The sequence below is a fragment of the Sander lucioperca genome, chromosome 14 (assembly GCF_008315115.2).
Source record: "Sander lucioperca isolate FBNREF2018 chromosome 14, SLUC_FBN_1.2, whole genome shotgun sequence".
NCBI classification, from domain to species: Eukaryota; Metazoa; Chordata; class Actinopteri; order Perciformes; family Percidae; genus Sander; species Sander lucioperca.
The window spans coordinates 25,444,272-25,470,536 of NC_050186.1; the positions used below are offsets into that span (position 1 = coordinate 25,444,272).

At 41.3% G+C, this 26,265-nt stretch overlaps 1 protein-coding gene across 4 annotated transcripts in view; it reads right to left on the reverse strand.

Moving 5' to 3' along the window:
- Positions 1-26,265, reverse strand: part of whrna (whirlin a) — a 217,923-nt gene that overhangs the window by 26,983 nt on the left and 164,675 nt on the right. For all 4 annotated transcript variants that reach the window (XM_035991422.1, XM_035991421.1, XM_035991420.1 and 1 more), the window contains exon 5: positions 25,626-25,662. In XM_035991422.1, the coding sequence (XP_035847315.1) occupies positions 25,626-25,662 (37 nt within the window). The remainder of the gene's footprint in view (positions 1-25,625; positions 25,663-26,265) is intronic.

Genomic DNA, 26,265 nt, shown 5'->3' on the forward strand with positions numbered 1-26,265 from the left:
TTACCTGCCGGTCACATCGTCTCTAAACAGTCCGCTCACACTGAAGTCCTGCACGGATCAACAGATGTTAGAGTCCGGCAGCTGCTCGCTCTGTTTGTTATAAGACGCACACCGAGCAGATTAATGCGCTCACAGATCCAATATTTGCAGATATTACCGCTTGGTGTTCGGCTAGCTAATAAGCCGTTTGCCTCTTAGCTTGGGCTTTGTCTGAAGGCGCCAAGCGGCCAGCCAGGCTCCGACACACACCGACACATTCTGCACATCCTCTGCTCAGTTTAACCGCTAACCCTCCGGTACCGATCAGAGAGGTGTGTTTACTTTGTATCTTGGTCCTCCGGTGCGTTCAGTGACGGGCTCCAGTCAGTTTTTAATTAGCCTACATTAGTAACAGTTAATTTTGTTACGGTATGAACTTAATCCTAGGAAAGGCAAAAAAATATAAGACCTTTGTAACGAAATCCAAGACTTTGTATCCCAAATTCAAGGCTTTTAAGAACTTAATTTGAGATTATCAAATTTAAGACTTTTTCAATGCTTTTAAGACCCTGCGGGTACCCTGTAATTACCACCGCATACACTGAACTAACCATCAGTCTTTTCGTCCCAAATGTATAAATTATCATCCTTCCTTCTTCCTGCTGTCCTAAAATCATCCATTATCATTAATGCTTTGTGGCAATAACACCACAGCTTGCAGCAAGTATCATTCACACATGTGGGTGGCAGGGTTTTCTTTTCCAGCTTTCACATCCATCTCCGGTGTGCCAGCTGGCTTCTCTGCCAATCAGAAGGACAACACTCACTTCAGAAACTGATGAGCTGCCAATATCACTTCTCTGCTTCATATCTGTTCCTTTTTCCTCTCTGCCTGTTCCTTTTCTCTCCCAAGTTATCTGCTCGCTAGCATGCAGCTTTTCTTTAATTAACTCCTTAATCAAAGACACCACTTCAAAGTCACAGCTTCGGGGTCTGTGTCTGCCTGAGTTTGTACGAGACGGAAACAAGAGGAAGAAACAGACCCGGCGTTGTCTTCCCTTCCTCCTTCTTCACTCTCTGCCTTCAACACGTCCTCAACTCTTGCCGGCACTCCTCTGTCTATATGATCAGCAGCAGTGGTCCCAGTGTCCCGGTCCGAGCAGAGCCAACAACTGTTTAATGCCCGAGGTGACCTCTGGTGCTACCCTGAATCTTAATCGCCTCAATGCATAGCACCAACATTTCTCTAAAGCATCCGTGTCCCGGTTACTTAACTGAAGGGCGCTGCCGAACGAACCAACGGGACCACATGAGGAAAGTGAGCAGTTAGTCTGTCTCTCACTGTCGTATCAGAGGGCAGATCGGCACTTGAGGAAACTAATGAAATCGGCTGTCACTCAACTGGAGTGGAACACCTGCAGTCTCCTGCTAATGAGGTCTGCTCGAGAAGATGGTGCATGAGGACGGAGAGAGGACGCTTTTCCCGTAAAACCACTATTTTTACAGTTTATGGACATCCGGAAACGCTGGTTGGTTTGTTGGACCTGAGCCATCTCTGAGGTCATTCTTTGGCTGGGTTTCTAAATGTCAGATAAGCGAATTGGACCTTTTTATCGCAGTGACCAACGACAACAACCACAACAATATCCAATTGATAAAGCACAAATCAGATAAAGCTGGAGCACGGCTTATGTCTGCTATAACTTGTTAGAATAGAATAGAATAGCCTTTATTGTCATTGTACACGTACAACGAAATTGGATGCAGTCCTATCAGTGCAGAACATCAGCAAAAGTGCCAAACAGGGGAATAAATTAATATAAAAGAGCCTCTAAAAGTCACCATAAAAACACATAAGAGACTTAAAGAGGTTTAAAAAAAAAGAAAAAGAAAGTAAAGACACAAAAAGACAGACATACCACACATACAAGACATTCACTGCACAATTCATCCTTCATACCCAAGTAGCGTTAAGTGCAGTTATGGCTTTTGGATAAAAACGGTTTCTGAGTCTGTTTGTTTGTGTTTTAATTGTCCTGAAGCGTCTGCCCCAGGGCAGTAGTTGACAACACTAAATTCAGAGACACATTGCACTCTGCTGCTGTTGGGATCACCCTGTACAGTACAGCACACTACACTTCCACTGCACCTTACTTATCTGTAAACGGGACTCAGAATTCCTGATATCTGTTGACTTCTATGCAAAGGTTTCCTGAAAAACTGCATCAAGTGGCTGGTGGAGCTGCTGGGCAGAATAGGTCTAAATGGTCGTCAGAAATCTCTAGTTACCAACAACCAAAACACAAACAGGATGAATAACCCTGCTGGATTGAAACAGGTTCAAAAAAACTCTTCCAGAAATGAAGCCAAGACTGACTGCTGGGTTAAAAAGATCTGCTTCGTGGTTTTAAAAATAGGCTGTAGCAATTCAGAGAAACAAACAGGTTAGTGACTGTAAAATCGGAAAATAATTTTAGTAACCTATGACGCAGATGTTTGATTGCAGTTGCCATCCATTAAGGACCTCTACACCACAATACTACACAAGAAGGCCAACAGGATAATCAGAGACCCCAATCAACCCAGCCACAAACTGTTCTGCCTGCTGCCGTCCGGCAGAAGGTAGGGTGACGGTAGACGATATGGTAGACAATACGGTAGGCGATACAGTGGACAGTACTGTAGATGGTACGGTAGACGACACGGTAGACGATATGGTGGATGGTACAGTTGACGATACGGTAGACGGTACGGTGGACGGTACGGTACGATCATTGATACGGTAAACTGGACTGTACGGAAGACGTAAAGTGAATGATACGGTAACGATATGGTAGACGATACGAAGTACGGTAGACGGTACGATCATTGATACGGTAAACTGGACTGTACGGAAGACGTAAAGTGAATGATACGGTAACGATACGGTAGACGATACGAAGTACGGTAGACGATACGGTGTACGTTAAACGGTATGGTGGAAGATACGGTGGACGATACAGTAGACGATATGGTAGAAGGTACGGTTGACGATACAGTGGACGGTCCGGTAGACGATACGGTAGGCGATACAGCAGCATCCAGTCCCGCACCACCAGGCTCAGTGACATTGGGTTGTTACTTGTGTGACCTCTCCTTTCTTCCTTATACACATGTTAACATTGGTATGATTTTCATTACAACAACTGCTTCCCTGTACTGTAATTGTTGTGCACATGATAAATAAAGACCCTGCGTTTTAAATGAATGCGGCAGTATAAAACTGAATGAAACAGTAAAGACAGTAACAGCGAGGCTTAGCTACAGATCATGGCACTAGTGTTATTTTTACTGCTTTACTGAATTGAACGGTTTACTTTTGCCATGTGTATATTTAGAATTTGCACCTAACTGTAACCTGTTTATATATATAACAATTACTGGTATCCTGTTTACATTTCTGGCATTGTGTACATTTGGTTTTAGCACCTTACTGATAACCTTTAATGTTTATAATTTGTTATTTGCACCCTATATATTTGCACTCTTTCCCACTTTGTACTGCAACTGCTGCACAACAAATTCATTTGGGATAAATAAAGTTTTTCTTATCTTATTCACCAACAACAAATAGATAAACAGCTTCTCATTGACAACCATGCAGATTTTGTATTAAATGTGTGTTGATATTTGCATGAATCTGGACGTCCAAATCAACTAACTGGAGGAAAAGAGCACTTCTGAACGCTAATTTAAGCTACAGTGTATTACAATTGAATTTAATAGTTTAATCTATTAAATTTAAAAGGAACGTTAGTGAAATTACGCTACATTTGCGAGTGTGCATGTGAGAAATGACTTTTCTTTTAAAATGAAAAAATATTTTATGGTTATTCACAGTCAGTTTTTTTATGTTCTTTTATGTAAATAAAAAACAAATACAGGAAAAATCTGTAAAATAATAATGATTAGCAAAAAATTCCATAAAATGAATTAAGAAATTAACATTTTTTTACAGTGCGACCAAAGTTCCGAGCTTTGGTTGATGACAACTGACCCCTCCCCAACTTTTAATCGCTGAGGAAAACAGACCTGAGGCCTGTACTACGAATCAAGATCAACATGCCCTGGATTTATTTCAGTTACCCGGCTTCACCTAACCTAACAACCGCGGTCCCGCATAAGCTGTGTCATGACGCTGGTTAACAACTAGTTCAATCAACCCAGGATTTCCCAATCCAGCGACGCGCACGTTCACATAAAAGAGGCGGTGTTTGCACAGCATGACCAATCGCAAACAACAACCAGAGCCGCATATTTTACATAGCAAATTATAATTCTACAAAATGCAATACAGTTGCTGCTCCCTAAAACAGGAAGGAAAGCTGGCAAAAAAAAAGTGTCATCATAATATTGATAATCATAACGCTTATCAATATCACTTCCCCATCAGTCAGGCACAAGATCTGACCATAATTACACGTGTGCTTTCCATAAACTGTCTATTATTAGCCTAAAAACGCTACAGGAGGAAGATGGAGGATGAGCTGCAGCGTAAGAACACCAAGGAGATCTGGGAAAGCCTGAAAACCATTTCAGGCTACAAAGAACCAAAACCTCAGACTGTGGGGGAAACAAAGTGGGTGAATGAGCTGAATCTTTTCTTCAACAGATTTGATGGGTCATATACCCCTCCCCTTGTCCAGTCGTTCCTGCTGCAGTAAACACCACTGTCTGCACCCCCTAGGGTTTTTCACACTCCCGCCATCACTTCCCCACTCACAACCTCCAACAAACAGCCCCCCTCCTCCTCCAACACACAACACACAGACATCCCACCTGATGAAGACTCTGGAAAGGCTGGTCCTGGTCCATCTCCGCCCCCTGGTGAGCTCATCCATGGACCCACTTCAGTTTGCCTATCAACCTGGCACTGGGTGGATGATACTATCATATACCTTCTCCACAAATCTCTCTCCCACCTGGAAAAGGCTAGAAGCACTGTGAGAATCATGTTCTATGATTTCTCCAGTGCTTTCAACACCATCCAGCCAATGCTTCTGAGGGAAAAGTTGGAGCGGACCTCCACCTCACTGGATGGATATTGGACTACCTCACCAACCGACCTCAGTTTGTAAGGGCACAGAGCTGTGTATGCGACAAAGTTGTCTGCAGCACAGGGGCCCCACAAGGAACAGTCCTGGCCGCGTTCCTGTTCACCCTCTACACTGCAGACTTCACCTATCACTCAGGCCACCTACAAAAGTTCTCTGATGACTCCGCTGTTGTTGGCCTCATCACAGATGGGGATGACAGGGAGTACAGAGAACTCAACAAAGACTTTGCGGACTGGTGCCAGCGGAACCACCTCCAGATCAATGCTAGGAAAACCAAGGAGCTGGTGGTGGATTTCCGCAGGAGCAAACACTCTTCACCTCTGCCGGTGAACATCCTGGGTACGGACATCGATATGGTTAAATCATGGTACCTGGGTGTTCACCTGAACAATAAATTGGACTGGACTGATAACACCACAGCACTCTACAAAAAAGGCCAGAGCAGACTGTATCTGCTGAGGAGACTCAGGTCTTTTGGGGTGCAGGGGGCACTCCTGAGGACATTCTAAGACTCTGTGGTGGCATCAGCCATTCTCTATGGAGTGGTCTGCTAGGGCAGTGGCATTGCAGTGGCAGGCAGGAAAAGACTGAACAGGCTGATCAAGAAGGCCAGCTCTGTTCTTGGTTGCCCCCTTGACACCGTGGAGGTGGTGGGAGACAGGAGGATAGTCCATCCATCCATCCATCCATCTTCGTCCGCTTATCCGGTCTCGGGTCGCGGGGGTAGCAGCTCCAGCAGGGGACCCCAAACTTCCCTTTCCCGAGCCACATTAACCAGCTCCGACTGGGGGATCCCGAGGCGTTCCCAGGCCAGGTTGGAGACATAATCCCTCCACCTAGTCCTGGGTCTTCCCCGAGGCCTCCTCCCAGCTGGACGTGCCTGGAACACCTCCCTAGGGAGGCGTCCAGGGGGCATCCTTACCAGATGCCCGAACCACCTCAACTGGCTCCTTTCGACGCGAAGGAGCAGCGGCTCTACTCCGAGCTCCTCACGGATGACTGAGCTTCTCACCCTATCTCTAAGGGAGACACCAGCCACCCTCCTGAGGAAACCCATTTCGGCCGCTTGTACCCTGGAGGAGGATAGTGGTTAAATTATCCTCCATGATGGACGACTCCTCCCACCCCATGCAGGACACTGTCAGCACTGCTCAACAGCTCCTTCAGTGACAGGCTGCTGCACCTGCGCTGCGTCACGGAGAGATACCGCAGGTCTTTTCTGCCTGCTGCTGTTAGACTCTACAATCAGCACTGCTCCCAGTAGACCACATGGACAAAACACACACACCAGGACTGATAAAACATAAAATAAAACATGTGACTAAAACGTGTAAAACGTGATTTTACTATTTAATATTTACTTGCTTTAACTATATTTATTGTGTGTTAACGTGTGTCTTCTATTTTTCTACTTTCCTCTTATCCCTTGCTGCTGCAACAGTGTGAATTTCCCCATTGGGATTAATAAAGGATTTTTAATCTTGAATCTTATTTCAGTTGCAACCCTGGCAGTGACAAGCGATCAGAGAGCAAATAAAAAATATAAAAACATAATTCAAACAGATGTGCGCATTGGCAACGCACGGCTCAAGAAGCCGACAAATAGCCTATATGTAATTCCCTCCGCTGAAAATATATATCTTTCATAAAAAATACCCATCAGGGAATGTTAACAGGGTTGTCGGTCTCTAAATGTTTAACTTTTATGAGTGCACTTCTCTCTCTGCGCACCGAGCTCCACCGGATCTTCTAAGAACGGTGACGCCGTTATCAATCGAGTATTGATTGGTCAGTAGGTGGTGCTTTAACACCGGTTGATCTCTAATCTCCAACATAACCTGCTCCCGAGCAGCATCCCGACACTCCACAATAGGGCTTTTTTTTCTCGCAGGGAGTTGAAGCATTTTTCTCTAAAAATAAAAACAGGATGAGGACAATCACTGAAAAGAAAGGAGAGAGAATATTGCCATGCCAACGCAATAAAAATGGATTGCACATAACGGTGGCACAGTGTGTGTCTGACCTCACAGGGCAGATCTTGGTATTAAAAATTGAGACCTAAGGAGATAACAAGTGTACCTCTGCCATGTGGAAATACTAGTCTTAGAAACACCTAATACGTTAGCTTCATAATTCCATCACAGATTCCCACCTGACACAACTTTAAGGTCTTTATGTAAACTTTATTAGGGTCTTTGCAACGCCAGTTTTGATAACATATTTACTACATTACTGGCTGTATCCACTACAAGCTGATAGATAGATAGATAGATAGATAGATAGATAGATAGATAGATAGATAGATAGATAGATAGATAGATAGATAGATAGATAGATAGATAGATAGATAGATAGATAGATAGATAGATAGATAGATAGATAGATAGATAGATAGATAGATAGATAGATAGATAGATCTATCTATCTATCTATCTATCTATCTATCTATCTATCTATCTATCTATCTATCTATCTATCTATCTATCTATCTATCTATCTATCTATCTATCTATCTATCTATCTATCTATCTATCTATCTATCCATCCATCCATCCATCCATCCATCCATCCATCCATCCATCCTTGGATGAGTGTGTTCTCCTTTTATCACATTACAATGCTCCTCCATCAGAGGGAGCAAAAATAGACCATGATTCATAACAGAAATGCTTTCAAGCTATGGAGTCAGATCTTGTCTGCTGCTCGATGACATGGCTTAATCCAGCCTCGGTCTCATTCTGAACACATCGCCAAAAAGTGAAATCGACCCTGCTCTTATCACAATTTAAGAATTCTGCTAATCAACTTCATCAAGTGGATAAATAGTAGGCGCTTATTATTCTAACAGGTTCTCTCAACCCTCTTGTGTGTGTGTGTGTGTGTGTGTGAACGTGGGTGTTTTATCTTGAAATTTGTTTTGTGTGTGTGTGTGTGTGTGTGTTTTTTTCTTATCTTTTGCTAAACTCTTTCATGCATCAGCAAAATCAGGTAATTGTAATTTGAGATTGTATCAGAATAGGTTTACATGGTTTAATTTTCAAAAAACACCATATTTTTGTTGTACTGCACATTGCTGCAGCTCCTCTTTTCACCCTGTGTTCAGGTCTCTGTTTTAGCTACAGAGTGAGACCTCTCAACTTCTGTAACATCTTTGTTGTCAGTCGCACATGCGCAGTAGCTAGCTAAGGATTACATGAGCTAGCTAGCTGTTTCGGCCTGTACAAGGCAGGATTAGCTGGGAGACTTCTTCTAAATGAGGGCGCACTTCCAACTTTGTGTGGAATACCTGCAGAACAGGGACATGTAAGTAGTTCTATACAATTTATTTTGTAAATTAGGGTGAATTTGTGTGTGTTGTAGCAGTGTTTTGCCATTGAGAACGAGTTAGCATGCTAATGGTTAGCCCCCTAGGCCCCTCGTTTCGGCTAGTGACGTAGAAAGCCGTGCAGATTTTGAACAGCTCACCCGGAGACTGATGGCAGGACACATTCAGAAACCTGTATCTCACTCAAAACAGCATGGATGTTTTTTTTTTTTTTTTTTTTTTTTTTAAAGTTTGTATGCGTGTGGAAGCACCAGAGACACAAAATAACACCCTACATCCCTGAGAAAGTGATTTTTTTCATAATATGGGCACTTTAATGTTTAAGGCAACTGCCTAATGCTCTTAGGACTGGCTGGAAAATGCATGACCTTATGGTAATAGTAAGTAAGTAAACTTTATTTATACAGCAGTTCCAAAGTGCTTCAGATTTTGTAACATTAACTAATAGTGGCGATATTTCTGAGTTGCAAAAAAAAAAAGACTGAACCCATTTCTTAATGTGATGATCAAACATTTCTAGAAGTTGGTTTTATATTCCCTGCCAAATGTCTGATGTATGGATTTACACCCTTTAAAACTTGGTTTGGGCCAATGACCAAGATTTCTGTTTTGTGAGTATTCAGCTGTAAAAAAAAAATCTGTGACATCCAGTCTTTGATAGCAGTAAGGACATCAGTGTTTCCCATACATAGGTCTACTTGGGCGCCCCACCCAGGTAGATTGAGACCCGCCCAGGTAGATAAAATCCAAATAACATTTTTTTCCAATCAAAGGTGTATTTTTTATAGGGCACACAGACCAACTGCCTCCAGCCCCCCCCCCTCCTGAAGTCACGCGCCGTGCGCATGACAGCGCCAATGCTGCACGCTAGGCTCAGAGGCTATCGTTAGGGTTTTATTCAGGCTCAAGTCCATAAATACAGTTAATGGATACAGGCATGGAGAACTGAAGGATCCCTAAAACACAGATTAAAACACTTTAAAAAAATCCAACAATGATCTAACAAACAAAATGAACAAGAATATACTTTATTATACATATAACATTTGGGCTCCAGGTAATCTGGTATTTTATCTGCTGAACCGTTAACATTTGGCAAAAAAATCATCATGGCTACACTTTCCTTTCATTTGTTTTAAATTCAACAAGCAGTTTGTTGTATTTTAGCAGAATACTGAAAGCAGCAGAAAGGCAGAACTGAGTACATATTTATATCTGTTTATTTAGAGCAAGTAATATCATTATTGTAATATTCAACAATGTTATGGCATATTGCATATTTTCCTAATATCGTGCAGCCCTAATAACTAACCTGAAATTGTGTCAGATGCAGCATAGTATCGCAATATTTTCATCTGTATCATTGTTTAGTCTAATTTGTTTAATATGTAAATAGTTATTCTTTCTAAATTATCGGTTAATGTAATGTAGTCATCGTTTTCAATACATACTTCATAAACCTTTGTTTGAATAGTTTATTACTGGACCCAGCCATCACACCGTCACATCCTGCGCCACCCACCACCACAAGTAAATTCTCAACCTGTAGGAAACACTGGACATGGTGTATCCAGATTTTTAAGCTCATCCAATTAAAATGATACATCAAGCTGGGTGTCATCTGCGTAACAATGTTAGGCAACAATTTTAAACTGACGAATAATACGACCAAGGGGGTGCATATAGAAAATGAACAAAATGGAACCAAGGATTAAACCTTGTGGACTACCCTCCCTCCCCACGGCATATAAGCTGACAACAAAATCATAAATAGTCACCCTGAAAGATCTCTCTGTAAGATATTATAGACAACCATCCGAGGGCTGTTCCAACCATTCTGACCCAGTGCTTTAGTCTATGGTATGGTAAGATGGTATGAACGACGCCATCAAAATATATAGATTTATCAAACTGTCCTTTTGCTCACATTAACAATTATTCAGTTAGTGAACAAGCTTTGTATTCAGACCAAAGCTCATCTGTATTCAGAATGATATACCATACCCATTAATGGTAAATTACAACTACTTGTAAGTATGAGGAAATCTGAAAAAAAACCTAGAGAGAAACTTGTGTGTGATAATGATAGGGCAGGTTGTGATGGAGGTTGGTCTCAGTGGGCTTCCCTGTCTGGTTTGATGATCTTAATTTGCAAGTGATCAATAAGACAAAAACAAGTTGAGTGAGTCAGTGTCACAACAGCAAGAACGCTGCCACATTAGACAAAACCTCACAGAAGCTGCTTTGGGTGAAACAGGCAAGTGAACCATTTCTTTCTTGTGTAAAGAGAACATAGGCAGCTTTATATTGATAACTTAAACAGTGGGCTTTGGTGGGAAGTACCATCATTACAAGTGTAACCCAGTACCCCCTCTGATTAAGCTGCCTTATTTTATCCTGACTCAGACTAATTTGCATTCTGTGACTCAGTATATTTTTGTACAGTAATTATGAGAGCTGGATTTAGATTTATGGGGCATAATGTACACCCTATCTGAGAGTGTTTCCTATTCCATTCAGACCATGGGATTTAGTTTGGCAGTTATTCACAAAAGGTCTATTTCCTTTAAATCAGTCTTAAACTTGCTTGTCTTTTCAAGCGGTGGGCATCCAACTGCATTTTTGTTGTTTGTTTTCCATGCTGTTTTGTAAATCCATCATGAATTGTGTAAGCTTACAGGCAGATTTTATTTGGAGTATCCAAAAGTACATCACTACTGCAAAACAAAAGGAACCTGAGAACTAAATTTGTCTTGTTTGCCAGATAGCTTTGCGAAGTGTCAAGTTTTCAAAGTTGAGCAATTTATCTTGTTGATAAAAGCAGAAGATGTTAAGGTTAAGATCACTAGCTTTCCATTTCAAGTACCAGCAGTTTTTGAATTTAAGGAGTTTATCTTTGAATGCCTTCAGGCTGTAACAAGACCATGTCAAGCTTTTCAGTTTTGTTGTGTATGATTACTGTACTGTATGTGCACTCCTGTTACTACAAACATCTTAAGGCAAGGCATCTATCCTGGTGTACCTTTAAATGTAAGCGATCCCAGGCTCAAATAATCAATTTAGGTTTGACTGACAGGAGCAATATGTACCCTTGTTATTTACTATAATACATTTTGTTATTTCTCAAACAACATTAATTTGCTCTAGATCAGGGCCCAAATGGGGTCAGAGAAGAATTAACAATTGACAATTGCTTGGTGACCTATCCTTAATTAATTAGCTTATCGGTCTGGCTTGGCCTTTGGGCTGCAATTACAGGATGGAGGTAGAGAGGCGGGGGATATTTGGAAGGACAGATGATGTCACCGCTGGGATGCGCTGAATCCACAGGCACCAGCCGAGGGAGAGATGGCAAGGGGAGGCAGAAAATGAAAAGATGAACACATCTCTTTGCTTGTTTAAGCAGCGCAATACCCGGCATATCATTCTAAAGAGATTAATATTTATGCTGAGGACGTGTTGACACAGTGTGAGGTTTGCAGTGGGGGTTGGCTCTTTGGCTCATGTGGAGGAGCAGCAGCGGGGCTGTGAATTATCACCTCTCTCTCTGCTGCCTGGCCCTAAAGCAACCACTGGAAGCAGCAGCGATTGTTCTATGTGGTCTCATAATGGTCCTTTGCACTACCCCACTCCCAAAGTTTTCTATTTACTGTACACTATAATTTAAAACACTCACATTACAGATATTACACATACATCTATTTTTATATATGTTTCAATCAATCAATCAATTTTATATGTCACAGTGCTGTACACATGCTAGTTTAATTTACCTTATCATGCCATGTCTCCCAATTATCATTTAACTAGGGATGTCCCGATGAGCTTCTTTGTAAAAAATGCCCATATCGGCTCCAATCCGATACTTTACGATCGGATCGAGCCATCCCTACATTTAGCTGTTTATACATTCATATCTGACATTATAATGTTGTCAGATATGAATGTATAGATAGTTAAATGTAGATCACAGTTCACATCTATAATTGACTGTTAATTTAAAGGTCCCATCATAATTATATTAACTGCATACACTATGGGAATATTCAAATTTATAATTAAAGACTCAAACTCTTTAATTATAAATTTGAATATTCCCACAGTGTATTAGAGATACAGTGTGTTTTGTCAACTTTATATATATAGTTCGTCAAGGTTATAATTTATTGTTAAATGTCTTTCCACACCCCAAGTTTATAACATAGTTTACAAGTTAAATGAATCCCAAAATAACCCTGATGACATCATAAGGGTATCTGAAATCTGTGGAATTCCCCTTTAAAAGTGTGAGAATAATAACAGTCAGGAGTCAGTTGTGGCAAGTATGTGATGCCAATATGACATCACATTCTGATATTCCAAATTCTAAGCAGAGCTAATACTTTGTTTTAAAATGTGATGCCACTTTCTGTTTTGTGTAGGACAGTGCACATCAGATGGCAGATATATGATATAACAAAATGTTTCGCTGTAAACACATTATTCCTCAGGAGTTTGATTACAGAGGACAGGGGCAAAAAAGTCTTCTCTACAAGTTCCTCAAACAGAAGCCATAAAACAACAGAATGGCATCTTGACTTCCCAAATAGATGAGCTCACTATTAAGCTTGCAAATAGCCAAGACTTACAAAAGAAATATAAAGGATAAAATCCTAGAAAGGCAAGCGCTTGGCTACCTTGATAAACTCCAGAATCAAATAGCCTTGGAGGAAAAATGTAAGTCCGTGCTAGAAAACAAAACCTCGTCCAAAATAACCACTTTCTCCAGCAAGAAATTGTGGAGATAAACCAGACATTAAAGATTTGGAGGATAAATATAAGATGATAAAAGCTGAAAACAAAACCATGAGCCAGCAGGAGGACACCAATGTCCTAAACCAAGACAACATATCTCTGGAACGAGAGATTCAGGAGTTTACGGAAAGACTTAAAGATAAAGAAAGGAAGAGGGCTGAATATGCGCCATTAAAATTGGGAGTACATGCTCAATGACCTCTTCCGACACAATATGCTACAATTGTCAGCAGATTTCGATAATGTGATACTTTGGTACTACAAACGTCATGACCTCGAAGCTCAGGTGGATGCCATTTCCTGCAAGAAGGATACCCTCATGCAGCAATTTCAGGATCTTAGTAGTAGATCCGTCTGAGCTGACCAGAGGGGAGTTTGGGCTGTGTTGTAGCCTCACTGTAAAAAAGTAAGGCGTCAACTCCACAGCCCCACTTCCTTTCCCACATACTTTAATAAGACCTCAAGTCAAATTAAATAAAAGCATTTGAACAGACTCGTTTTGATGTATAGTGATTGTGTCCACATTCAGACAGTTTCTTGCTAATATTCTGTCAACATTTCCTTAACCACAAATATAAATGGTTTTGTAAAGTTTTCAGTTATTTAATTGTGTAAAATTACAGGCTTAATTTACTTCTTACCTTTCTAACCAAATATCATTTATCTATTTACTTACTGTACAACAAGATATGGCCAAAAACTGCGAATGGTGTCCATTATTTCCACTTTTTTATTTGGTTTTGGTAGGTCCACCACTTTGGTCCATGATTTTAAATATCTACACTATTCAATGGATTGCAATGAAATTTTGGACAGACGGACATTTATGGTTTTATTATTAGAGGATGAATCCTAATGACGTTTGTGATCCTCTGATTTTACAGAGGCCTTTACATATCAGTCTAGGATACAGACAAACAAAAATAATAAAGCTCATGAGAAATAACCAATATGATTTCATGATTGTCAGATAATAGTGTGTTCATGCTGGACACCCTTGCTCAGAGTAAGAAGCTGATTTAGGAAATAGAGGCTATGAATACAGAGGCACAGGTGAAGACGAGCTAAAACGGCTTCAACAATGAAAATACAACACACTAGCAATAGACACATTCGCTCATACATATATAAAAAACATAAATGCACAGCCACTCACACACAAAAGCAAGCAAACATGCATTAAGATGTTCACGCAGAGATGAAGACACCCACAATTCCCACCTCTTAGGATCGTTTCAACTGGAAGGTTATCAAACATGTATTTCAGCAAGGTCAGTCTATGAGGCGCTGGTTTGAAATGGATGCACAGCATGGTTCAAACAGCATGATACAAGACCAACAATATCATAGTGTTGACACCTTGTAATAACAGTGAGGATCAAAATCACTTGAATGACCATGAGGAGTGCTTGTACTGTAGAGGGCAGGAGCAGGTGCTAACTGCTGCTTTAAAGATATTGACACTGCGACAGACGGAGAGAGGAGAACCAGACAGCACTGTGTTACTGACAAACCATCTACTGTACAGATGAGGTTATTCTGCCTTGGGGTTTGCTCACAGATTTGTTGTTATGTAGCAGTAAGAGCCCAAAGATACCCTCAAGCAAACTGTGCATTAACCCACTCTATTTTATAATAAACAATTTTTTTAATTTCCACCTTTATGTCTTTTGTGTGTCTGTTTCCACTTTTGAATTTTGATTAAGACTATAAGAAAAACAATTCACATTATGAACAAAGTTGTTATGTAAATCAAATGTGTGACTAGGTTAAATATATAATAAACAAATACAAATCTTAAAATCAAGTTCATAAAGTAACTTTCTTTGCATTAATTTGATTCCCAATCAAGATACACTGGTAATAATTGCTTTCCATTATTAATATGTACTTAAAAACAGTTCTGAAATGCAAAATGATAGCATTTTAATCATGTGATAAAACATGCGATTAATCGCGATTAACTATGGAAATTCAACGATTAATCACGATTAAGAAAATGTAATCGTTTGACAGCCCTAGTCCCCACACGTGTGCAGTACAGCAGCTGGGACAAGAATACTGTTTTGTTGCTAGCAGTGTGCGCTGCACAAGGGGGTAAGCCTCTCCTCGGACCGCAAACCTCCTATGGAGCCATTTTAATGCTACAAAGCGATCACCCCCCGTTAGCATTCCATTGACTGCCATTCATTTTGGCGCCACTTTGACAGCGAATAACTTTACATCTGAAGCGTTTAAAGACTATTTGTCCATTGTTTATTTCTAAAGAAACACCACAATGTATAAAAGGCTCCATTACCTTGTATCGCACGTTATGGCTCCGTAGCAGACGTTTTTGTAAAAATAGGCTAACGATTGTGTCATAACCACGCGACTTACTGTCGCATAGTAGAGGAATTACCATACAGTACAGGAGAAGCGTGCAGGCAGTTTCGTCTCACATTAGCTGTTTAATTTTTCAATTAATCATTTTAGTGATCAATAATTAGCCTGTGCCTATGTGATCTCCTCTATATACCTACGCTCTCCGTCTCTGCAAGATTGGGAATGATTGAGATTTCTCTTGGCACAGCTACCAGAAGACTTACAACTTTCAGACACGTTGCTCACGGCACATTTACGTCGTCTCTCTCAGTTGGAGGCTGCGCAGTAACGCTCAGCGCTCACCGGAAAAGTGCTTCTAACGGCCTTCACTGGTCTCCGTCCAGAGCAACGGGATCTGTTGGTCCATTCTTATATACAGTCTATGGCGCTGCAGCGATAGTTTCAAGTGTCAAGCTAGGTAGGTAATCACATACAGGAAGGCCACAGTACCGCAGGATACTTTACAAAATAAAACAAATTTCAAAATAAAACACCCACGTTTATGGTTATTTGGCTGTCTTGACTTCTCAGCTGTGTCTAGAGCAAGACAGGCGATCACAGACACACACTCACACACACACACACACACACACACACACACACACACACACACACACACACACACACACACACAGGATTTTTACTTCCGGAGTCGGCTGTGGATGGGACTGTTGAGGTCTATGTGTTCCCGTTGGGGCTCTTCAGCACGGTGTTTTGTTACCAGTGGATGTGCACATTTGGGTCAGTTGAATTTCTACACGAGCAGCAGCCGAACCACACCTGATTGAACCGCGCTGTAACATTTGGGTTGAGTTTTATAAAAACTAATTACAAAAAAACACACATCACTAGCCAAATGGTAAAACCGCCTGTGACCACAGAGTAGGCTACAAGTTCTGCTGCAAATGTTGAATTAAAGTAAAAGAGAGCATTATCATTGGCTGAATAGTTTGAGAAATAATGCATCACATTTTATTTGTGATATTTTGTGAGTAGAATCTGAATCTGCAATGTTCTCTGTCAAGTAGGCTAAATGTAGTAGTACAATGTTTTCCACTGAATTACAAGTAGACAATTCAATTCAATTCAATTTTATTTATAGTATCAAATCATAACAAGAGTTATCTCGAGACACTTTACAGATAGAGTAGGTCTAGACCACACTCTATAAAGCCCCAGCAATTCCAATAGTTCCCCCAAGAGCAAGCATTAGCAGTGGCTATTGCGACAGTGGCGAGGAAAAACTCCCTTTTAGGAAGAAACGTCGGCAGACCCAGACTCTTGGTGGGCGTTGTCTGACGGTTGGGGTTATGACGGTACAGGATGTAGCGTGGCACAGCAGAGCATGGGTGGACGCGGTGGACGCAGCAGGACGTAGCTGGGCATTGCAGGGAATCGCAGAGCGTAGCAGGGTGTAGCAGGTCCATAGCCACAGCTGCACCCAAGACCCAGGTCTTGGTGTCGCCCTAATCCGAGGCGATGTTCTGGGCGAAGAAGAAACATAAGGACTCCGGGGAGTAAACTCCCCAGAGCTAGGTGAGTAACAAGCACTTCTGAGACAGGATGTGCATAAAAGGAAACAAAAGAAAAGAGCGTGTCATAAGAAGGAACTTCCTCGGCAGTCTATTATAACTGCATAACTAGGAGAGGCACTATATTATTGATTATACGATAGGTAAATCTGATGACTGTAAAGAGAAGCAGAGAGAAGCAGGGGTGCTGTGTCTGCAGCTATGCACCCTGCCCCGCCGGTCTAGGCGTTCACTGCAACTCCTCACTCCCTAACTATAAGCTTTATCAAAGAGGAGAGTTTTCACTTTAGTCTTAAATGTAGCGACGGTGTCTGCCCCCCGAACCCTGATTGGGAGCTGGTTCCACAGGAGAGGAGCCTGATAGCTGAAGGCTCTGCCTCCCATTCTACTTTTAGAGACTCTAGGAACCACAAGTAACTCTTCTGGGACAATAAGGTACTAAGAGGTCCTCAAGATATGAAGGAGCTTGACCATTTAGAGCTTTATAGGTCAGAAGAAGGATTTTAAATTCAATCATGGATTTTACAGGAAGCCAATGGAGAGAAGCTAATACAGGAGAAATGTGATCTCTTTTCTTAGTTCTTGTCAGAACACGCGCTGCAGCATTCTGGATCAGCTGGAGAGTCCTAAGGGTTTTATTTGAGCATCCTGATAATAAGGAATTACAATAGTCCAGCCTGGAAGTAACGAATGCATGGACTAGTTTTTCAGCATCGTTTTGAGACAGGATGTTCCTAATTTTAGTAATGTTACGAAGGTGAAAAAAGGCTGTTCTAGAGGTTAGTTTTAGATGGGCGTTAAAGGATAGATCCTGATCAAAAAGAACTCCTAGATTTCTGACAGTAGTACTGGAGGCCAGGGCAATGCCATCCAGAGTAATTATATCTTCGGCTAATGAGGTTCGTAGGTGTTTCGGGCCCAGCACAATAACTTCGGTTTTGTTTGAGTTGAGGAAATTGTAGGCCATCCATGATTTTATATCTTTAATGCAAGCTTGAAGTTTAGCTAGCTGGCTGGTTTCGTCTGGCTTGATTGACAGATATAATTGGGTGTCATCCGCATAACAGTGAAAGTTAATTGAGTGTTTCCTAATAATATTGCCTAGAGGAAGCATATATAAGGAGAATAGAATTGGTCCAAGCACTGAGCCTTGAGGAACGCCATGGTTAATTTTAGCGTAATTGGAGGGTTTATTGTTAACATTAACAAATTGCGATCGATCAGAAAAATAGGACTTAAACCAGTTTAGTGCGATTCCTTTAATGCCAACTAAATGTTCCAGTCTCTGTAAGAGGATGGTATGGTCAATAGTATCGAATGCAGCACTAAGATCTAATAAGACAAGTACGGAGACAAGTCCTTTGTCTGAAGCAGTTAGAAGGTCGTTAGTAATTTTCACCAGTGCCGTCTCTGTGCTATGATGCTTTCTAAATCCTGACTGAAAGTCCTCAAATAAGCTATTGCTATGTAGATAATCACATAACTGATTAGCGACTACTTTCTCAAGGATCTTGAAGAGAAAGGGAAGGTTAGATATAGGTCTATAGTTGGCTAAGACCTCAGGATCGAGGGTGGGTTTTTTCAGTAGAGGTTTTATCACAGCTACTTTAAATGACTGCGGTACATAACCTGTCAATAAAGACATATTTATCATGTCTAGTAATGAAGTGTTAACCACGAGTAACGCTTCTTTAAGTAGCCTCGTTGGGATGGGGTCCAAGAGACAGGTAGATGGCTTAGCTGAAGAGACCTTTAACATTAATTGTTGAAGGTTTATAGGATAAAAGCAATCTAAGTATATGTCAGGTCTAGTCGTTCTTTCTAGCAGTCTAAAGGTGACCCATTAGAGGTTGGGGGCAAGAGGTGATGAATAGTATCTCTAATTGTTATAATTTTATCGTTAAAGAAACTCATGAAGTCATCACTACTCAGAGCTATAGGAATAGATGGCTCAATAGAGCTGTGGCTATCTGTCAGCCTGGCTACAGTGCTGAAAAGAAACCTTGGGTTGTTCTTATTTTCTTCTATTAGTGATGAATAGTAGTCTGATCTGGCCTTTCTTAGGGTCTTCCTATAGGTTTTCAGACTGTCTTGCCAGTCTAAACGAGATTCTTCCAGTTTGGTGGAACGCCATTTACTTTCAAGTTTGCGCGAGATTTGCTTTAATTTACGAGTTTGGGAGTTATACCAAGGCGCTAGTTTCCTTTGCTTCATCGTCTTCTTTTTAAGGGGAGCAACAGAGTCTAAAGTAGTCCGTAGGCAGGTCGTAGCACCGTCTACGAAATTATCAATTTGAGAGGGACTAAAGTTTACATAAAGATCCTCTGTTATATTACGGCACGGTAATGAGTTTAGTGCTGTTGGAATATCTTCCTTGAATTTAGCTATAGCACTGTCAGATAGGCTTCTAGTGTAGAAGCTTTTATCTAATTTCGTATAATCGGGTAGTAAGAATTCGAAAGTTATTAAGAAGTGGTCTGATAATAAAGGATTTTGCGGGAATACTATTACGTCTTCAATTTTGATGCCATATGCCAGCACAAGGTCAAGGGTGTGGTTAAAACAGTGCGTGGCCTCATGCACACTCTGACTGAAACCAATTGAGTCTAGTAGTGAGTTGAAAGCAGTACTAAGGCTATTGCTGTCAACGTCCACATGGATATTAAAATCACCTACAATAAGTAATTTGTCTGATTTTAGGACTACACATGATAAAAACTGAGAATTCAGATAAAAATTCAGAATATGGACCTGGTGCTTGGTAGACAACAACAAATATAATAGGCTGTACTGTTTTCCATGTTGGATGCTGAAGATTAAGAACGAGATTTTCAAAAGAGTTATAATTTAGTTTAGGTTTAGGATTAATTAACAGGTTTGAGTCAAATATGGCTGCAACTCCCCCTCCTCGGCCTGAGCCTCTAGAAATTTGAGTATTAATATGAGTGGGAGGAGTGGCTTCATTTAGAGTGACCATGTTTCAATTAGACAGAATAGATCAATTTGATTATCGGATATCAATTTGTTTACTAGTATTGCTTTAGAAGACAGAGATCTGATATTTAGTAGACCGCATCTAATTTTCCTATCCTGTTCTATCATTGCAGTGGTAGTTGTAATTCCAATTAGGTTGTTAAGTATTGCCCCTCTTTTGGTTACCTGTGATTTAACTGATCTGAGTCGAGTTACAGACACTGTCTCGTTTTTTGGGGCAGGTTGTGGCTGACGTGAACTGGATGCTAAATTGACTATGTTTGCAGTCAACTTCTTATTACTTAGGGGATTCAACACTTTGTATGGTCTATTGTTGATTATAACTGGAATAGTACTAGTACTACATGTTACCCTGCAGAAAACATTTTCAGATTCATTCACTTGTAAAGTGCCATTAGGATCAATACCTGGGGGGCATGAATCTGTGATATTTTCAACAGAATGTCAATACTTAACCCTCAGTGTGGTCGTTATGTTGTCAGATAGCAGCCTGGCTCCATGTCGGTTTGGGTGGAGACCATCATGTTTCAGCAGGCTGGGCCTCTCCCAGAACAAGTTGAAGTTGTCGACATAGGGAATGCCCAGGGAAGCGCAGTGGGGTTTCAGCCAGGTGTGGAGCCAGAACAGTCTGGACCATCTTTCAGCACCCTTTCTGTAGGTAGGTAGAGGCCCAGAAATGACGATCCGTTTTCCTGTGCCCATCAGGGTGGTGATGAGAGTGGTGAAGTCTTTTCGAAGTGCTGTCGACCGTCTCTCTCTGATGTCGTTTGTGCCCACATGCACGATGATGTTGTCGACCTTAGCGTGGCAGGCGAGGATGCTGGGAAGTTTGTGCTGGATGTCACGGACCTTGGCACCAGGGAAGCAGTAGACCTTGGACGGACCGCTGGGTGTAGGGGGAATGTAGAGGTCCCTGACCATGGAGCTTCCGATGACCAGCGTGGAAGTTGTTGGGTCTGAAGGGGGGCGCGCCGACTGTGTGGATGGGCCAGGATGAGCGCCGTGGGGACGTGGCAGAGAAGGGTTTCCGCAGAGCAGAGGGAACTCCTCATCGTTCATCAGAATGGTGTAGCGATTTTCTAGTCGTATAGGTTGGGCTGGGCCTGAGCGTTGTCCTGACCGTCTGCTGTGGTGCTTGCTTATACGCCATGGCTCAGGCTGGTGTGGAGTGGAGCTGGTCAGCAGAGCTGACTTGGTTCTCGGCAGTAGCCGAGGAGAGACGACAGGGACAGAGGTTGTATTAGTGCGTGGTGGGGTGAGAGTAGTGCAGGGCAGAGTGGAATCAAGACATCCGACAGTGTGTGTGTGAGGGGAACTTCCAATGATAATGGTGTCAAGGAACTGTTCATTCACCTTGATCTGGTGGAGAGTCGCTATTCTGGCTTCAAGTTCCACTATCTTCTGGCTGAACAGGAGGCACGAGTCGCAGCCAGGTGTACAGCTGAGGGGGGGCATCGTGTAGCTTGCTAGTTTAGCTAGTAGCAACGTTGACGGAGGCCCTCTCCAAAACCGATCCCTCTTCACTTGCAGTTCACAAGTCAACACTTGCGGATGCTCCTGCTTGTGTTAGCAAGCTGTGGATACTCCGTTACTACTGCCAAAATATAGAAAAGAATTCCAAGGAGGCAAACATCCTAAGGGGTCCGCGTCACCTCCCCGCTAGCAGACAGGCTAACTAGCCGTTAGCACAACAAATAGCTAGACGTTGGTTAACGGAGCGGAGGAGAGTTTCACAAACAACGGAGAAACTGCAGCCAGACAGGTCCGGTTAAAATACAGCTAGACGATGCAAAGAGTGACTGTATTTCACAGACAGTAGGTAGTAGTATACAGTTAGTTGCATATTAATTGCTCTGGGGTCCCTTGTAAGTTATTTTGGAGTACAGTGGTTCTGGAGAAAGCTACAAGCAGCAATACAAGAGGCTGAGCAATCAGACCATTCCAAACAGGCATGTTTTGAACGGGCACTGCACTAGTATGCAGCAATTCTGCATGATTTACCTTGGTGCCAGTGCAGGCACATGGAGACATGTATAACTTGGGTTTGTGTCTTGCTACTCTCTCTACTTGAACCCCACTGCTGTTTCAGTCACTGGCGGTCAAGACAATAAAATAATTCACCGCAGAGATAATGATGCATTCTCTAATACTGGCAGACCAAGGTGTCCTTAAGATATTTTACAGACCTGCTTCAGGGCATCATAAGCTTTCTGGATGGAGTATAACTATCTCTTTAAAAGGGAAAATGCTGAATTGCTGCAATTTGTGAAGTCCAGGGGCACAGCATGTATTGTTCACATGAATTGTCTTGGAAATACAGAACGAACACCTCTCTGTTTTATTACCTGTACTGCCCTGCTCTGCTGTAAATAAAAGAAATAATGGCTGCATAGTGGAATGAAACTAATTAGGTAACCTTTAGCATTATCAGGACGTTTCTTTGATAGCAACAAAAGAAAAGAGAGGGGAAGATCTTACAAACAAGCTTTGAAGCCGATAATAAAGATTTTTTTTGAATCTCAGAATTAGCTTCTTCCCTGCTCTCCCCTCACTGAGGGATTTCTAAATGTCTCACACCTGAAAAGTCTTTTATTTGAGGGTTTGCTTTTAAGTCTGAATGGATTGCAGAGTGTATATAAAGATTTATTGATCCACCTTTTTTTTTTTTTTTTTTTTTTTTACATTAGACTAATTAAAGGAAGGATGTGGTTTTTGGCTTTATAACAAATCATGTCATGATATGTTTGGGACTGCAATAAGTTAATGAAAATTAAAGCCCTAGCTCTCATTGTAATTGTGTTTGGCAGTGATGCACAGAGTGTGAGAGGGCAGATGTGAAACGTATGAAACAAAGACACCGGTCATAAAACTGCAACATCAAAGGCTCAGAATGAACTTGGGACCTTCGTCACGTCACCTTGATTTTAACGTGAACTGTGGAATTAAGCACAAATGACAAACAATCTAAAACGCATTTCCATAAAAATGGTACTGGTCCCACACATGCTGCTCTGCAAAATGTTGCTAAGTTTTACACAAAATAAAATACAGAAAAGTATTTCTAACCCCTTGTTGCTATGCAGTCTTTAGTATACTAAGTGTTGTTTTTTTTGTCAGTGTCATCTTGTCAGGTCCACAGTCCCACCTCATAGTTCTGGCAGTTTTGCATCAAAGGGAGTTATTTCTCTGCACACGCTGGATAAGAGACCGGACAGTGTCCTGTAAATCCTCTGAGAGGATGAAAGCAACAAAGTGCTGATAAATTCTCCACTGAAGAGCATAACATGTTTTTTTTCACAAACAAACACCACAGCGTGTAATGCTGCTGGTATTACAGGGCATGCAATGCTAAGATAATTCATTATGCTGTTGTAGCTGCAATGCTTTGACTGATGCGTTAATTTTCATAGAGTGATTGGTGGAGACTGTCCACCAGAAACATTACATTGTTTGTTGGTTCAAATGCTTTTAAATGACCTATACTTGTGTTTTCCTCTTGTGGTTGTGGAAATAATGACCGTTATTTCTTATTCACAAAGATGAAAGAAGCATTATGTTAAGGACAAAATTGTCACTTTTAGTGGTGGCATTATTACAAAGTCAACTAGAACAGCCCAGGCCAATAGATGACAAATCTGCAAGCACAACCACTACTTCACGTTCACCAGAAACAACCTTTTTTTTTATTTTATTTTTTTTAGTCTAAGTGTATGTTGAGTATAAGTAAAATTAGTTGCATGATATGTGTGTATTTATGTTTCCATAGCTATACCTTAGTTTAAGAATAAAGCGGTTTTACAATTGTGCCTGTTCTCCCATGAAACCACCGGCCTGACTGCTTTCTGTATGAAGTTTGAGTCATCATTTTTCTACAATTGCCTATGTTTTGTCACTATTGAACTTTACTATCATCTACCGGATTTTAAGATGTATGGCATTTAGCCCGCCAAATGCCCTACCTCGCAATGTTAACGAAAGTAAAAAATAACTTGTGTATGCGCGCTGTGATTCGGATCTGCTCCAAAAAGTAATGGGTTCCTCCTTGGCCCATGCTACAACCTTCCACCAAGTTTAATGAAAATTGTGTCAGTAGTTTTCCCGTAATCCTGCTGACAAATAAACCAAACCGAAAACATAACCTCCTTTGCGGAGGTAATAAACAGATGCGGATGCAGAGGTGAATTGAGGAGTTGTCATGATGATCAAAAACTTGAGCAAAAAATATTGCTTATCCCAAAACTGTACCATCTACAGAGACAAGAGGAAAAAATAAGAGAAAGGAAAATAATAATTAAAAAAGGACTGGAGTCCTAAGTTTTACCTGTGAGAAGATTCACCCGTTTGTGCCATGTCACCGACCAACAGTCAGTGTTGGATTCTTTTAACAAAGAAGACGTGACTATTAAGCAGTGCCCTAACTTAACCAGACCTTAACCACAGAGTTGGGAGGCACAACCTATTTACTACTACACTTATTTAGGTATATGAAGAAGTGTTGGTTTGGTGAGTAGATTTGGCAGCCTGCATATAGTGAAAACACTGCAACAGCTATTAAATGTCCTGCATATTGTCAAGACCCTTTTATCTGAAAGCTGCTCATAAGTTAGCAGTAGGCATGGGCCGGTTACGTGTTTTAAGGTATACCGAGGTTTGAAAAAGTCACGGTTTCAAAACCACTAACATTTTCTGTCATACCGTTCATAAGGTATGTTTTTTTTGTAGTTTTCAAGGACAGAAAGTGCAGTTTAGAAATCCCTCTCCCTGCCAGTGTGCAGTGTGTTTCCAAATAAAATACATTGTGTTCAATGGAAAAAGTAGTAGTTTTTTACCCAGACATTTAAAAAATAATACATTTATAGCTGTCATTGCAATACCATAATACCGTGAAACCGTGATATTTTTGCTGAAGGTTATCATACCGTCAGAATCTCATACTAGCCCATGCCTAGTTAGCAGTGTACCTAAAAATCAATCCATCTTAGTTTTTTTTATCTGAAAATGGCACCTTTGACAAAAAAGGCACAGGGTGTCTGTTGTGTGACTAACCGGTTAAAACAAGTGAATTATTTTTAAACCTTTTTTTCCCTGAAGTCTGGAGGAAATGTGTTCCTCTTACTCTCAAAATACCTCCCACACCCATCGTCTCTCTCTCTCTCTGTTCTCTCTTACAGTGTTGCTACAGTGCAATGTCTCCCCACTCTGTCAGGAGAAGACTGTCCATCAGAGCTTCCATAATGAAAAGGGAGCTCTCCCTCACACCTTCCTCCCCTCTCTCTCCCCCTTTCTTTCTCTGCTGTCAGCTGCTGTCTCCTCCAACTTTCCTCTTTTTTTTTTCTATTCCAGCACACCCTCCCTAGCTTTGCAAAGTCACAGTCAAAGTCAACAGTAAAGCGATACAAGAATGGGGGAGTAAGTTAAGGACAGCTTCATGGTATAGGTATAATGTATAACAACACAAAGCCTGCAGCACACAGATAGCCAGAGACACAGACAGTGTTCAGTGTGCACACAAACAGAAGAAATGGCTTCTGTGAATCTCACCTTTCCTGCTGCCGAGGCTCCTTTTTCCACCGGGAAGCTGCAGAGAAACAGATGAAGAGGACAAATTAATCACTGAGGGATAGTTACACACACACACACACACACACACACACACACACACGTCCACATATGCACACTAAGGCATGGATACCCAAACCGAGTCCGACGGGTCCCGACGGTACCCGAAGGGCCGGGCCGGGTTCGGACAGACTCTAATCCACACACAATGCATTTACATGGATCATTACAATGAATGACTACAATAGGAGGACATATAATAAAGACATGTCAAAATACAAAGTCAAAAGATGAAGTTTAAAAAAAATATATATAAGAAATCATTAGGCCACTCTTGACATGACCAGATAACAAACTGCAGCAACGCTCTTATAGACTTATTAATGAACTTCATCTGACCTGTGTCATCTCGTTCTTTTTTATGTATTTTTTTTTTAGGGACAAGTATGTAGCATAAACCTATGCCACGTACCACAGCATTTATAGCCTAAGCTAATTTGCAATGCTAGATAGACCTAGATGGTTTTCTCAGTGCTCAGTAAGTTTTACCTTTAGAGTGCACTTACATGCACGCACAATGTGAGAACCCAGAAACAGGCAAACTGATATGCATATACAGTGA